Raw genomic sequence first — 12,212 nt, 5'->3', positions numbered from 1 at the left:
CATATTTGATTAAGCCCATTTGTTTATGAATAAGAAATTTTGTGCCGATTACCACTTTAATGTGTTCAGAACGAGTTTGATTACCCATCCTAGTCCTAGAGCTTTCTTTTATAAATGAGTTTGTTCACAAGCCCATGAAAAGCTCGGTCAAAACACATTAAATAAGGAAGAGAGATGAGGACTAAGTTGTAGGAAAATAAGGAAGAGTGAAAACACTAGTTGGTATTTTGATAAACGAACTGGTAATACAACTTAAAAGAAAGTACAGTTCGACCACGGTTTGAAAAGGTAAACTATCAGCCAGTAACCAAAATAGAATAGCCAGTCACCTCGCACCACTATGTACACATCAAGATTTCAATCTCATAATTTTTATAGCGATACTGTTCCAAAAGAACAAAATTTGCAAGGGAAAAAATAAACCGTCTTTAACTATTTTCCCTGTGAGCATTGAAATGCACACACTACTCTGTGGACTGGCCTTCAGCTTTCAAGTCCTGTGTCTTGGACTTTGAAGATGACTGCGGCAAAGATTCAGAAAGGATCATGGGCACCGCTTCGGGTGGTGGTTGGCAGGATCTGGGGAAATAAGCTGCTATGCTTTTCTGCTTCTTAACGTCTGTCGAGAATAACAAGCTGACACTGAGATGTGGTATGGATAAACCAGATACAAGAGTTATGTAGCTTGAGAAAACTTGTACAAAGGTTCCATGTGATATAGTAGAAGTTCAATTGAGACATTTCAGTACCTGGAGAAGATTCAATAGCAGGCATGCCGAGTCTTTCCAGAACATCTTTCTTAACCTGCATTCACATATTAGCAAAGACTGTCACAATAAGATTTCAGCCAAAAAAACAAAAGAAAAGGTATATTTTAGATCAAAGTGATTACTTTAATATGCATGCAGAGGCAGATGTTTACCTGCCAATGGTTGTCGACAAAATTAGATAATTCTCGTACTTTATTTCGTAATTGTGCCTTTGAGATGGATGGAAATTTCTGTTGCAGCACTTCTACCATCTTGTTAATTCCATGTGGGCAAGACTGAACCAACCTAACCTGTAGGATGAAGAAAAAGGAAAATGATGATGAACCAACAAGGACATCAGACTAAAGCAATCTAGCTTTGAATATCCAATAATATACTTACAAATTCTGGCAAGTCAGACTCTGATATCGCTTCTGAAGTCCCTGTTTGAATGGATGTCTCCTGGGAAGACTCGCTAACTTGTTGAACTTCGTTCAAAGTGCTAGGACTTGTAGAGATATCAATGATGGGGCCGCCAGAGAAGGGTTCCAAACAGAGAGCTTGTAAAAAAATCTGCTCAATTTTAGCTGTGCCAGACAGCTCTTCAGTTATTCGTGGTTCAGATTTTTCATGATTTAAATTGGATATCACCAACGGTTGGTTCTTTCGAAGAGCCTTCTCAGTCGAATTAAAAAGAAACTTCTGCTGCCGAAGCATTTTTGCAGCATTATCAGTCTCCAACTTACAAGTTGATGAGCTTTTCACCTCATTATCAGTGCAATCAGTTGGAGCCTCAAGTTGAACACCCTGTGTATAAATATGTTTTAGGTTATAAGAAAAAAACTAAAAACAGAAATTATTCTAGAACAAAAAAATTCCTAACCATGACGAGCCACTTCCATTTTAGACACTGCAGTGACCTAACATATCACAGATCCTGAAAATTCTAGATGTCGAAGATGTAGAAGGCAATTGGCATTGCCACAAAATTATGAAGTAGATAAGGTTGCTCATGCTGCTTACCACTCAAACCTATCCGGAAAAAAAAAGTACGCCAGAGCAAAGATTGCTACTACTATACTAGTGATTCACATGAAAAATCACCAGGAATTCAAGTAAAAAATTTAAAGAAAAAACAGCACCGACAGTTCTTAGATTCAGTGTCACAAGCTGTCATTCTGATTTGTAATGATCACCAAAGTAAAAATTCAGCTAAATCTTGAATCCAAATATTATCAAGAAATACATAAACAATGGAATTATAGAAGACAACTAACAAGCTGCATAGATATTTGAGAGCATCTGAAAAATGGTAAAACTTAAATTTATCCAGTTGTGAAAGTCCATTTTACTTTTGTCCCAGTTACATTTGTAACATTTATGCTGTTGTTCTTGATAAATATACCACATCGCATCACTACTCAACTCATGACTAATATGAGTATATTAGAGGGGTAAAAAAAAATATTACCTATAGACTGATAGTGAAGATGTATTCAAAACGAATAGATAGCTTGACAATGAAGTGGAAAAAAAAGGACAACTTTGCTACTTGCATTGGAAAAAGTATCAGAGAACCATGGATGGCCAAAACGCAAGTAATGGCTTTTCTGGAAGAAAAATCTAATCTTTCCGTTAATCAGAAAATTTGAAAATATATTCTCGAGTAACACAACCGAGATGGGTTTGGAAATGAAGCACACAAGGAACAGAACAAAACAGATATATGTTTTTTCCCAAGTGTTTTAAAGACACACCTCAGTTTCAGAGAGATGACCATCAGGAACAACAAAACTATCTTCGCTTTCACAATCATTCTCATTTTCCAAAGTTTCTCCATCAATAGATTCTGCATCCATCTTGTCACAATCAGAAAGACTTTCACCTGGATCCTCCTGTTCATAAAACATGGTAAGTTGTACTTTTTGACATCTTGCCCAAAGGGACTAATACAAGAAATTAAGTGTCAAGCACCTCTTCCCATTCCTCATCACTATCAACATCATAGTCCAATTCAGGATCCTTCCTGAATGGGTGCCTTCGACCAACAACAAGGCTATAGTAGTAAAGATTAAGTTAAAGACATAATCATCAGAGTTGTAATCAAATTCTTTTAATAAAAAATGCTAGTTTTCTATTAGAAAGCATTAAACTTGCCTTTTTCTGCGTGAAGTACCATAATATGCTGGTCTATTGCTTTTGTCAAACTGCAAAAGCTTTTTCTTCAGCAAATGAGATGATGTTGAGGCAACAACAAGATCATTTTGACCAGACATGCTGTCTGCAAGAGACTCCAGTTCCTCATCAAGCCTATTGCCGCTTGACAGGCTGCAACTTACCTCACAAGAGGATTTTTCTATCTTTGAAACGGCACTTTTTTTAAGAGTGTCACCTAACAAGGATGATTTTTGAAGCTTAATCTCCTTGAACAAGTTAGCTTTTGGATTATGCCTAACACCCCAGTATGAAGATCTATTGCAGTGAGCCAACTTTCGCCAGCCATCAACATGGAACCTGGAAAATTAAAGATCAAATTCTTGTTATTGTGACAAAAGGTTTTGCTAAACTTTTAATTACTTCCAGTGACTGCAACATCTGCAAACTATATACATATACACACACATTTCCATTGGAATTACTTCTGAAATCAATTAAATCACTCTCATTATGTTAACTAAAGTCTTGTCTTACACATTTCATTTTAATCAATTTCAGTATCCTAACTTGACAATATATTAGTTGTCTTTGAACATATCCATACCATCAGATACAGGAATGGTTTTCAAAACGAAATCCATTTTCCCAGATGAAGCATAGAGAAATCTAGGAGTCCATAAGTTAGAAAAATAAGGTGAATATAAAGACAAAGATCCTCTTAAGTACCTGCGAAGATCCTCTATGGTCATGCTATGTTGCTGATACAAAGCAATATCCATTGATGACGTAACAGCATTAACCATTTCTTCATTTGAAGCAATCTCAGTGGATGGTTTAATCATGGGAGATTTCCCATCAGGGTTATCAGAATTCTGGCTACTCTTACTCTTGAGAAACAATTCCATCATAGAAGCTTGCTTCTGCACTGCCCGTTGCTTCTTCAATTCAGCTTCTTCTTTCTCACGGCGTCTTTGTTCCCTAGCAGCCTCTTCTTGTTGCTTCTTATTTTGTTTCTTCAGTTCAATTTGTTCTTTTTCACGACGTTTTCTTTCCCTTTCAGCTTCTTCCTGCATCCTCTTAAGTTCCTTTTCCTGCAATTCAGGAAGGAAAACTCTAATCGTGAGAAAAGATGGAAAATATTTGTAGTAATAACCATTCCACATTTTCAAGAGAATGGAAGGCCAAGTGCCAAATAGAAGATATTACTTAAAGGAAATATATGCATAAAGAGGGAATATATGCTCCCAATTTCTCTTATTATGTGTGGTTTCAACAAAATTTCAATTAATTGACATTGAACCCTATAAATTCTTTTAAAATTAAGTAGCATATGAAACTAACAACAAAATGAAGACATATAACTTTGGCAACCTTGATTATCAATTTTCATTCACGAATGTTGGGATAACAATTTTAGCAGAATTTTAATATATAGGCACAGAATATTTGAAACTACATTCTTCTCGATATCTATTTTAGGTTGTTGGTGCATAATATTAAAAGTTATTAATTATACAAGCAGCAGGAGTTGGCATTCAAAATGAAAATGACATACATTTCGAAGTTTTTCCTTTTGAAGCTCCCGCTCTAGTTTCTTCTTTTCCTTTTCAGCGCTCTGGTTAATCTTCTCCAAAGACTTTATTAATTCCTTTTCTTGTAACCTGGCTTCCTTTTTTGCCCTTTGAATGGCAAAGTATAATTTTAGGTAAGTAATGACAAAAGGTAAGTAATGAACTAATGATTAAAACAAGAAATAGAAGGCCTAAAAAGAATAAGGAAAGAATGATTTCTTACATGTCAACACAATTCTTCTGGGACAATTTATCAACCAACATAAAGATCTCTTGCTTACTCGGTACCTTTCTAAGTTTTATTGACACTTGAATCAGATCAGCCTTATTGCTTTCAGTATGCAGTGAACTTTCTAACACTGATAGTGTCTCTGAAATTATCCAAGGGCAAAGATGTCAGTCTAATGCACCAATACCAGGAAACTGAAAGAACGAGAAAAAAATGAAAAAAAAATTATAAATTGTGTTTCTCACTACAACTGCAGCATTTAAGAAAGTTTACGAGTCTGATCTCATTATAAAATGAGCACATACTAACATTAAATACATGAACTAAAGAAAGTACTCCAGTGCTCCATTCTTTCTTCTGTAGGGAAATAAATAATGCACAAGGATGGTATGGATTTGAGATAGTTAACAGAACAAGTGGAAATTATAGAAAACAAATAAACAAGACATAATTAACACAAAGATAATAGCATAGGCATGTAGCAAAATGAGATTGTGTGCCCCTGATACTGTGTATTCAAAACCAAAACAAACCAGCCAGCCATACAAAGCCTACAAACAAGCAGGACCACAGGTTCAATTACTAGTCCAGGTTTAAAAACACTATTCTAACCTAAGAATTGCAAGTGGCACTAAAAAGTAATAATCTCACCATGAATAATAGAAATTCTCTTATGAATCTTCTTCCGAGCTATGCGTCGAATATGTACAACACTGCGAAGGGATGCAGGCAGTAACTTGGCATCTCTTGTCTGGAAAACCAAGTAAGCAGATAACAAAAGGTCAATTACAAAATCACATTTACAGAAGCAACCAAAGGGGTAAATGAAAAAGTAAAGTATCACCTCCCAGCACCAAAGGCACGAATCTGATTCGTCTTCCAACACATCAGTATCTGGGCTGGAAATGCCATACATTACTCTTTGTCCAATAGAGAGTAGAGTACTGCGAACTGAAGCCAAAGTAACTGCTTCTCTTTCCTTCAACTTCTCATAAATTTCTTCTGCTAATTTAGAAAATGGAAGATTTCTCTCCTCCAGCAAAAAAGCAATCATCGAATTATTTGAAAAAGAGTTGGCATTATCATGTTGTTGCTTAAGACCAGAAAACTCTTTATAATACTCAACGAGTTCATCCAATTCTTGATGGCATTGTGTTATAAGTGATTCCTTATTATGAATCATTTCCCCATCAATCCTTTTCCTTTTCAAATTCTTTTCTACCCCATGCTGTTCATCTTTCACCTTGGCTTGGCATTTCACCTTTTCCCCATCATCTTGATCAAATTCTGAAGACCTGTTTGAGCTCAGTACTAAACCGCAAGGAAGGCCCATGCCATTTGTAGAGTGAATTGCCTTCTCCTCCAAGTGATCTTTTGAGCTCTCCATTTCCGTTGCTTTCGCAAGACTATCATCAAGCACCATCAAATCCTCATAGTTTTCAAGGGCTCTGTTGAAAACTACCTTCTCTTCCTCTTTCCCTGGGCAAATGCCCCTGACAACTTTGGAAAGTTTGCATTCATCCGTTTTGTCAGTGACCGCAGCATCAGGAGAGACCATTGTTACTCTATCGAGTATTTCGAAAAACAGGTATGAAAAATGGGAAGAAACAACTCTAGAAATTCCAATACAACTGAATGGTTTCCTGTAAATAGCATGAGCGTCAAAATGAATCGCATTACAAGGGGAAAAAAGTAGTCACTGCCGAAAAAATAAAAACAAACCTTTTTTTAGTTCTAGATACCCCTAGGCTGTCAATTCCATGTCAAACATCTTCCAAGATCCTAAATTCCTCGACAACAGTATCCTTGAGGATGTGACGAATAGAGACTAATCAAACCCTCTTCCATGAATAATGAGTCTGGAAAGGCAGATGCTATTCTAAATTAACCCCGAAACCCAATAATGGCATGATAAGGACGCACAAGAAAACCCTCATTTCCAGACCTCCTCATCGCGAGAAACCAAGAAACCACACCATACGCAGATCGTAAGATTACCTTTACATCGGCCTCAGTGGAGAAGAACAGCTGCAGAGAAAAGATCGAGAACTCGACTTTTCTTCGCGATTTCTCCTCTTTTCCCCCCGGTCTCGCTCGCTTTGTCGAACCTCGCCGCTTCGTTCGGCGAGGAGCGAAGAGGAGAGCCCGATTATATCGGACGGCGGCGAAGCTCGCGCCGAATGATCTCGTAACGGATGGCTGAGATCGCATGAAGGGGGGTGATGGGAGAACGGAACGTTGGTGGCCGTCGGATCGACATCTGGCAATTGGGTTTCCCGCCAATTGCATTGCGCTTTCCCTCGCAGCGTCGTTTCTTGTCTTACGGAGTCTACCAATTGGGCCGGGTTGGGCTTTAAGGATGAGTTGGACTTGGAATCATTTCACTTGTCTGGCGGCCTTTTTGGTCAACAATAAACACTTTCAAAAATAAATTTTTTATTTTTATTTTCCTGATTTACAATATATGATTCATAAATATTCCTAATACGATTGATGGAATAAAATAAAATAAAACAACTTTTAATTTATTTTATGAAATCAACTCGGCAACGAAGGTGAAAATAATTATTTTAATAAAAAATTATGTTAGACTTTAAATGAGATTATCATTATTATCTACCTATTAATACATGGTGTATGATATTAGAGAGTTGAATAAGGAAGGCATTCAAGAGGGAAACAAGTGAAATTGAACTACACTTTATCTTATTCACACTTATATTTAACAAGTCAATCAAGTTAAATTTCAAATGAATCAAATTGTTGAAAATGATTGCTCAACTTTAACATTTTTTAAAATTTAATTTGGTTTTATTTAGATGCTATTAAGTTCTTTATTCAACTTTATTTTATTATTTAATATTTTTAAACATATTTAATTAGTTAATGAGTTTGATATCATAAGTTTATTCTGTTAAAAAACTTTTTGATTTATTTAAATATTTAATAAAAATCTTGTTCATATACTTCATTCATAAACAATTTTGTCATAATATTTATTCATAAACATTAACCAGCTTAATAAACCTTATATTAATTAAAAAATTAATTATAGTTTGTTAATCGTCGATATGTCCGAGTGGTTAAGGAGACAGACTCGAAATCTGTTGGGCTTTGCCTGCGCAGGTTCGAATCCTGCTGTCGACGGTGTGTTTTTTGGTTCCCAGCACCAATCTAAAAGTCAAAATTGCAACAAGCAGAAAATGACATCTAAGTCCTTTAAACTTCTGATTTTATTTTCATGACATCATAATTTCTTTTATAAAAACTTTGATTATTCTTTACCTCATTAAGTAAAAGTTTTTTATTTCAAACGAAAATACACGTTTTTAGGGTAATTATTAATGAAAAAAATACTCAGATTTAAATTATCGACACCAATTTTGACATAATTTGGAATTTTAGAAACTTGAGACAGGTATTTACTCATTTGCAGGGGCTCATATGGGTATTTGAAAACTTTAGACGGGTTTATGTATTTGTAGGAAGTATATATTATATCTGTAAAATTCTTGAGCAACTGTGCAAAAATTCAGTCTCTTCTTTCGCGCGCGCCCGCCGCTCCGCTCCTCTCCTCGCCTCGCCTCAACTACAGTGTCAAGGGCGGCGCGCGTGTTTCGATAGGGTTCCGCAGGCGTAAGTTTGTCCTCCCGGATGCCCAGTCATGCGAACTTGATTTGTTTTGCTCCTATCGATCTTAGTTCTCAATTCTCCCTTTCTTCTTGTTTAAAATTTGGGTATTCTTACCTTTTGTCTGGCTATTATGAGATATTTCAAAACGGATCGTAGCTTTTGTTTTGATCTAGATAGTTTTCCCCTTTAAAAAGTTTGCCTGTTCTTAGATCTGTTGATTGATCTTTATACTGTTGAGTAATTCAGTCGGTTGACGTATAGTGGCAAGTCAACGCCGGTAAAATTTCCCTCTTTTGAAGTTAGTTGCTTATAGCGATTTCCCCAAATGGTTTGGATCTATATTAGGAATTAGTATTTTGATATGCTTCTTCATAGATGTCTTTGATCTGAGGGTTGGCTAAATATCCCATATTATAATTTAGATTTGACGATGTGTATAGGCTGGATTCAGGATATATGTTTTCCAAATCCGGTAAAGTAGATTTATCTAAGCACGAGCTGGATATTTATGATTCATTTTAGATCTCTTACAGTCTATAGAAGAAGTTCAACTTCAATTTTTAATTTTCTCTGTGCTGTAGAGTTCTGATTTTATTTCCTGCTACATGCTGCTTCTGTTTTATGCATTCAGTTCGGTCTTTTCCTTCTTATCTAATGATTGAACTTTATCTAACGTGAAAATTGTTCTTGCAGGATTGTGCCTTTATATCAAATGTATTTTGACATTAGAAAGGAATACCCTTGGTTTCTTTGGCGTGACTTTTGGTTTATATGCCGTAAGCGGCTGTGGCTGTGGTGTTCTCATCGAATAATATTTTGTCATTGGACTTGATAAATACAGAGGTTTTATCTTGGAACTGGATTTACTAGATGCACAAGGGCCTTGTGAAACATCCAGCTCCAAGATTGCGATAATTACCATTACTATTAAGTTGAGTCATATAAGAGCTGTTAAACTAAATCACTTTTCAGATCTCATTTTAGTAGTATTGTGAATTTTGTCATCATCATGGTCAAGACTAAACTTCCCCCAGGTTTCCGCTTCCATCCAACTGATGTTGAACTTGTTGGGTTCTACTTGAAGAGAAAAATAATGGGAAAGCCTTTCCGTTTTGAAGCTATTAATGAAATTGAATTGTACAAATTTGCCCCTTGGGATCTCCCAGGTGACCTAACGTCTTCTTTCCCTTTTCAATTTCTTCAAATTTTTTTATGCTGGAAACTTCATTGAGTTATGACTTGGGATTGGCATGGTGTACTAAAAATCCTTTTTTGTTGGTCCAAACTGTATATATTTATTCTTCCCTCTTTGTCTTTAGTTTGTCGTTGTTTCTAACCAAGCTATGTAATTTTTTTGTGTAGGCAAATCTCAATTGCATAGCAAAGATCTTGAGTGGTACTTCTTCTGTGCTAGAGATAGAAAATATCCTAATGGCTCTAGAGCAAATCGCACAACTGGAAATGGTTACTGGAAATCTACTGGAAAGGATAAAAATGTTGTTCACAACTCTTCTACCATTGGGATGAGGAAATCTTTAGTTTTTCATGAAGGAAAGCCTCCAAAAGGCAGCAGAACTGACTGGATGATGTATGAGTACAGACTAGAAAGCAAGAAACTGGTTGATGCTGGATTCTTTCAGGTTGCATTTGATTTCACTATTATTTAATCTTTAATGCATTTCTGATATGTTCTCAATTGATAGCATCATATGCATTTTAAATGCTCTGCTGTTTTGCTGTTAATATTGTTTGCTTAGTGTATTGTCTATGGCAAGCTCGTGTCAATTGCCACAGTAAGCATTGTAGCCTGCCATACGATTGTTTTACCATTAGGCAAGACTAGAAACTAAGCCTAAACAACTAATGCTAAAGTTTAAACTTCAAAAGGGTAACTGGTCGAAAATCCTAGAGGAGTTATTGAGACTAGAACTAGCCATTTGTGAAGTTTCATGCGTCCTGGTTGTTGGAATGTGCAGTAGATAAGTGCCAAATGGAGGATTACTGTATGATAATTTTGAACTTCAGTCTTTAGTACACGAGGCAAAAGATGTATTGATGCAATGCAAAAGATGTATTGATACATTTAATTGGAGGTTTATGTTTTAAATGTGTAAGCATTGTTCTATATATAAAAAGTGTGTGTGCATGTGTGTGTGCGCGCACACACACACATATTTCCTCTGTTTATGGGTGCCTGCTCTGTTAAATAGTTTATGTTAATCCATGTTGATATTATTTTCTTAATTTGAGCACTGGTCATAGTTGAGGCATTTGTCTACCATCCTACATTCACCTGCATAGTTAAAGAGCTCCATAGACCTTCATAATACAGGTTGCATGTTTGTTCTGTGCTTGTGATTTTCATTTTCCAAAAGATCAAGAAGCTTAGACTTAGGGTTTCTATCGTTTTCTAGAACTTGGAAACTAAAATTGGTATCACATATAACAGTTCTTTCAGAAATTAGAGTTACTAGGTGTTCACAAAGAATCATGATATGTATGTATGGACCAGTTGAAACATCATAGGATCATATTTAAACTTTGTTAGCCATTTTCTGATCTTGCTTGTGCTATAGGATAAGGATTCTTGTGGTAATCCATTTTTATAGTTGGAAAAATGCAGCCACATACCATTGTGGATCCTAGAAATACTTCAGAAGCATGATGTAGTCATTATGAGCATAATGCTTTGCTATTAATAGGTGTGAAGCTATATAAATTGTGAGAAACATATTATCGTATTGCTTTTTCTCATTGTAATGATATGGGATTGCTCTGAAATATTGTTTTCAGTGTTATCTGATTATCGATATTCCCTATTTTTAATAAATCTCTCTCTTTTTTACATTACAGGATGCATATGTACTCTGCAAAATCTTCCAGAAAAGTGGTTCAGGTCCTAAAATTGGGGAGCAATATGGTGCACCTTTTAATGAAGAGGATTATGATGATGACACAACTACTGAAGATTCTTTTCCTCTTGGTCCAGAATCCTTAGATTGTCAGACTACTTCGTTCAATCCTGTCACTGAGCAAACTATGACCTCTGCGGTCATTGAGACATCTTCCGATCATGATCTTCTTGAATTTGATGGAATACTGCTGGATGAAGTTTTAGAGTTTCTTAATAGCTCTCCACCTAGAGAGAATGCTCATCACGAGGTATCTGCCATCATTCCTATATGTATGTTAAATACAAGTTTAATTAATGTTTGTGATGATCTTTATTAATTCCCTAGCAGGTCCCTGATTCAGCTGTTTCCAATAAAACTGTGGATGAAACTTCTTCCATAGACCCTGAACAAATCTCTACTGAATTAGAAAATATATATTCTCATGAGCTGAATTGTAACAACAAGGCGTCTGGAGACAATCTTGATGATACACTACTAGAACTTGAAAATGCCCAGTATCTGGAGCTCAGTGATTTATGGTTTACCGAGGATAACAATCCTTGTCAATCTACCATGCTGAATGATGCATTAACTTCCATGCATAATGATCTGGTTCCCATGCCTGATTCTTCTCATGCAGGAGCTGAAATTACCAATGGACAACCTACAATTACTGCACAGGTGCATTTCAGTTTGGTTTACTTCTTATCTGTTTTTTTGCACCAAAATTTCTGTTTGATTGTGAATCTGATTATTTTCTGTATTTCGATAGCAACAGACTGAAGATGTTGGAAGATTTGCCTATCACCCAGATGCTCTTGAATCTGAATCTCTTCTTTTTTTTTTTTTTGCCAGTTTCACCAACCCCTTTCTTTGATACCATGTTAGGTAGGCATTTGACGTCAGAAATCTTCATATAATGGCCAACTCACTTGGAAGGCGTAAGAATGACAACTCAAATGCGCTAGTTTCTCCGCAG

At 36.0% G+C, this 12,212-nt stretch overlaps 2 protein-coding genes and 1 non-coding gene across 4 annotated transcripts; 2 read left to right on the top strand and 1 right to left on the bottom strand.

Moving 5' to 3' along the window:
- Window positions 1–279: 279 nt before the first annotated feature.
- LOC141823124 (chromatin assembly factor 1 subunit FSM) lies at window positions 280–6,809 on the bottom strand. Its single transcript, XM_074710393.1, has 14 exons — window positions 6,705–6,809; window positions 6,429–6,565; window positions 5,551–6,349; window positions 5,358–5,457; window positions 4,701–4,848; window positions 4,462–4,585; window positions 3,633–3,997; window positions 2,907–3,263; window positions 2,724–2,805; window positions 2,507–2,644; window positions 1,152–1,556; window positions 923–1,060; window positions 750–804; window positions 280–619 (listed from the first exon to the last, which is right to left on the bottom strand). Exons 3-14 carry the CDS (start codon window positions 6,262–6,264, stop codon window positions 465–467), a joined length of 2,781 nt encoding a protein of 926 aa, XP_074566494.1. The 5' UTR covers window positions 6,265–6,349; window positions 6,429–6,565; window positions 6,705–6,809; the 3' UTR covers window positions 280–464.
- Window positions 6,810–7,771: 962 nt separating this feature from the next.
- Window positions 7,772–7,853, top strand: TRNAS-CGA (transfer RNA serine (anticodon CGA)). The gene has a single exon. It is a non-coding gene; the product is annotated as a tRNA-Ser (tRNA).
- Window positions 7,854–8,799: 946 nt separating this feature from the next.
- Window positions 8,800–12,187, top strand: LOC141824488 (uncharacterized). 2 transcript variants are annotated; one of them, XM_074711788.1, is made up of 5 exons: window positions 8,800–9,505; window positions 9,702–9,979; window positions 11,193–11,501; window positions 11,582–11,914; window positions 12,006–12,187. In XM_074711788.1, exons 1-5 carry the CDS (start codon window positions 9,349–9,351, stop codon window positions 12,108–12,110), a joined length of 1,182 nt encoding a protein of 393 aa, XP_074567889.1. In that variant the 5' UTR covers window positions 8,800–9,348; the 3' UTR covers window positions 12,111–12,187. The 2 variants fall into 2 exon arrangements, with proteins under 2 accessions (XP_074567889.1, XP_074567890.1); XM_074711789.1 differs by having other exon boundaries at window positions 8,801–9,505; window positions 12,012–12,187.
- Window positions 12,188–12,212: the final 25 nt, after the last annotated feature.

Source organism: Curcuma longa, chromosome 3, assembly GCF_044706935.1.
Source record: "Curcuma longa cultivar G26 ecotype Majalengka, Jawa Barat chromosome 3, ITB_CL_G26_1.1, whole genome shotgun sequence".
NCBI lineage: Eukaryota > Viridiplantae > Streptophyta > Magnoliopsida > Zingiberales > Zingiberaceae > Curcuma > Curcuma longa.
Note: the sequence above shows the minus strand (reverse complement) of the source record. Positions and strands in the feature narration are given on the sequence as shown.

Bases quoted from the DNA above. Each gene is read 5' to 3' on its own strand.
- LOC141824488 (XM_074711788.1), top strand. From the start codon at position 9,349: ATGGTCAAGACTAAACTTCCCCCAGGTTTCCGCTTCCATCCAACTGAT. The intron at 9,506-9,701 runs GTGACCTAACGT...TTTTTTGTGTAG, and splicing joins TGCCCCTTGGGATCTCCCAG to GCAAATCTCAATTGCATAGC. The intron at 11,502-11,581 runs GTATCTGCCATC...ATTCCCTAGCAG, and splicing joins GAGAGAATGCTCATCACGAG to GTCCCTGATTCAGCTGTTTC.
- LOC141823124 (XM_074710393.1), bottom strand. From the start codon at position 6,264: ATGGTCTCTCCTGATGCTGCGGTCACTGACAAAACGGATGAATGCAAA. The intron at 1,061-1,151 runs GTAAGTATATTA...TTCATCCTACAG, and splicing joins AGTCTGACTTGCCAGAATTT to GTTAGGTTGGTTCAGTCTTG. The intron at 620-749 runs GTACTGAAATGT...TATTCTCGACAG, and splicing joins TGCTATTGAATCTTCTCCAG to ACGTTAAGAAGCAGAAAAGC.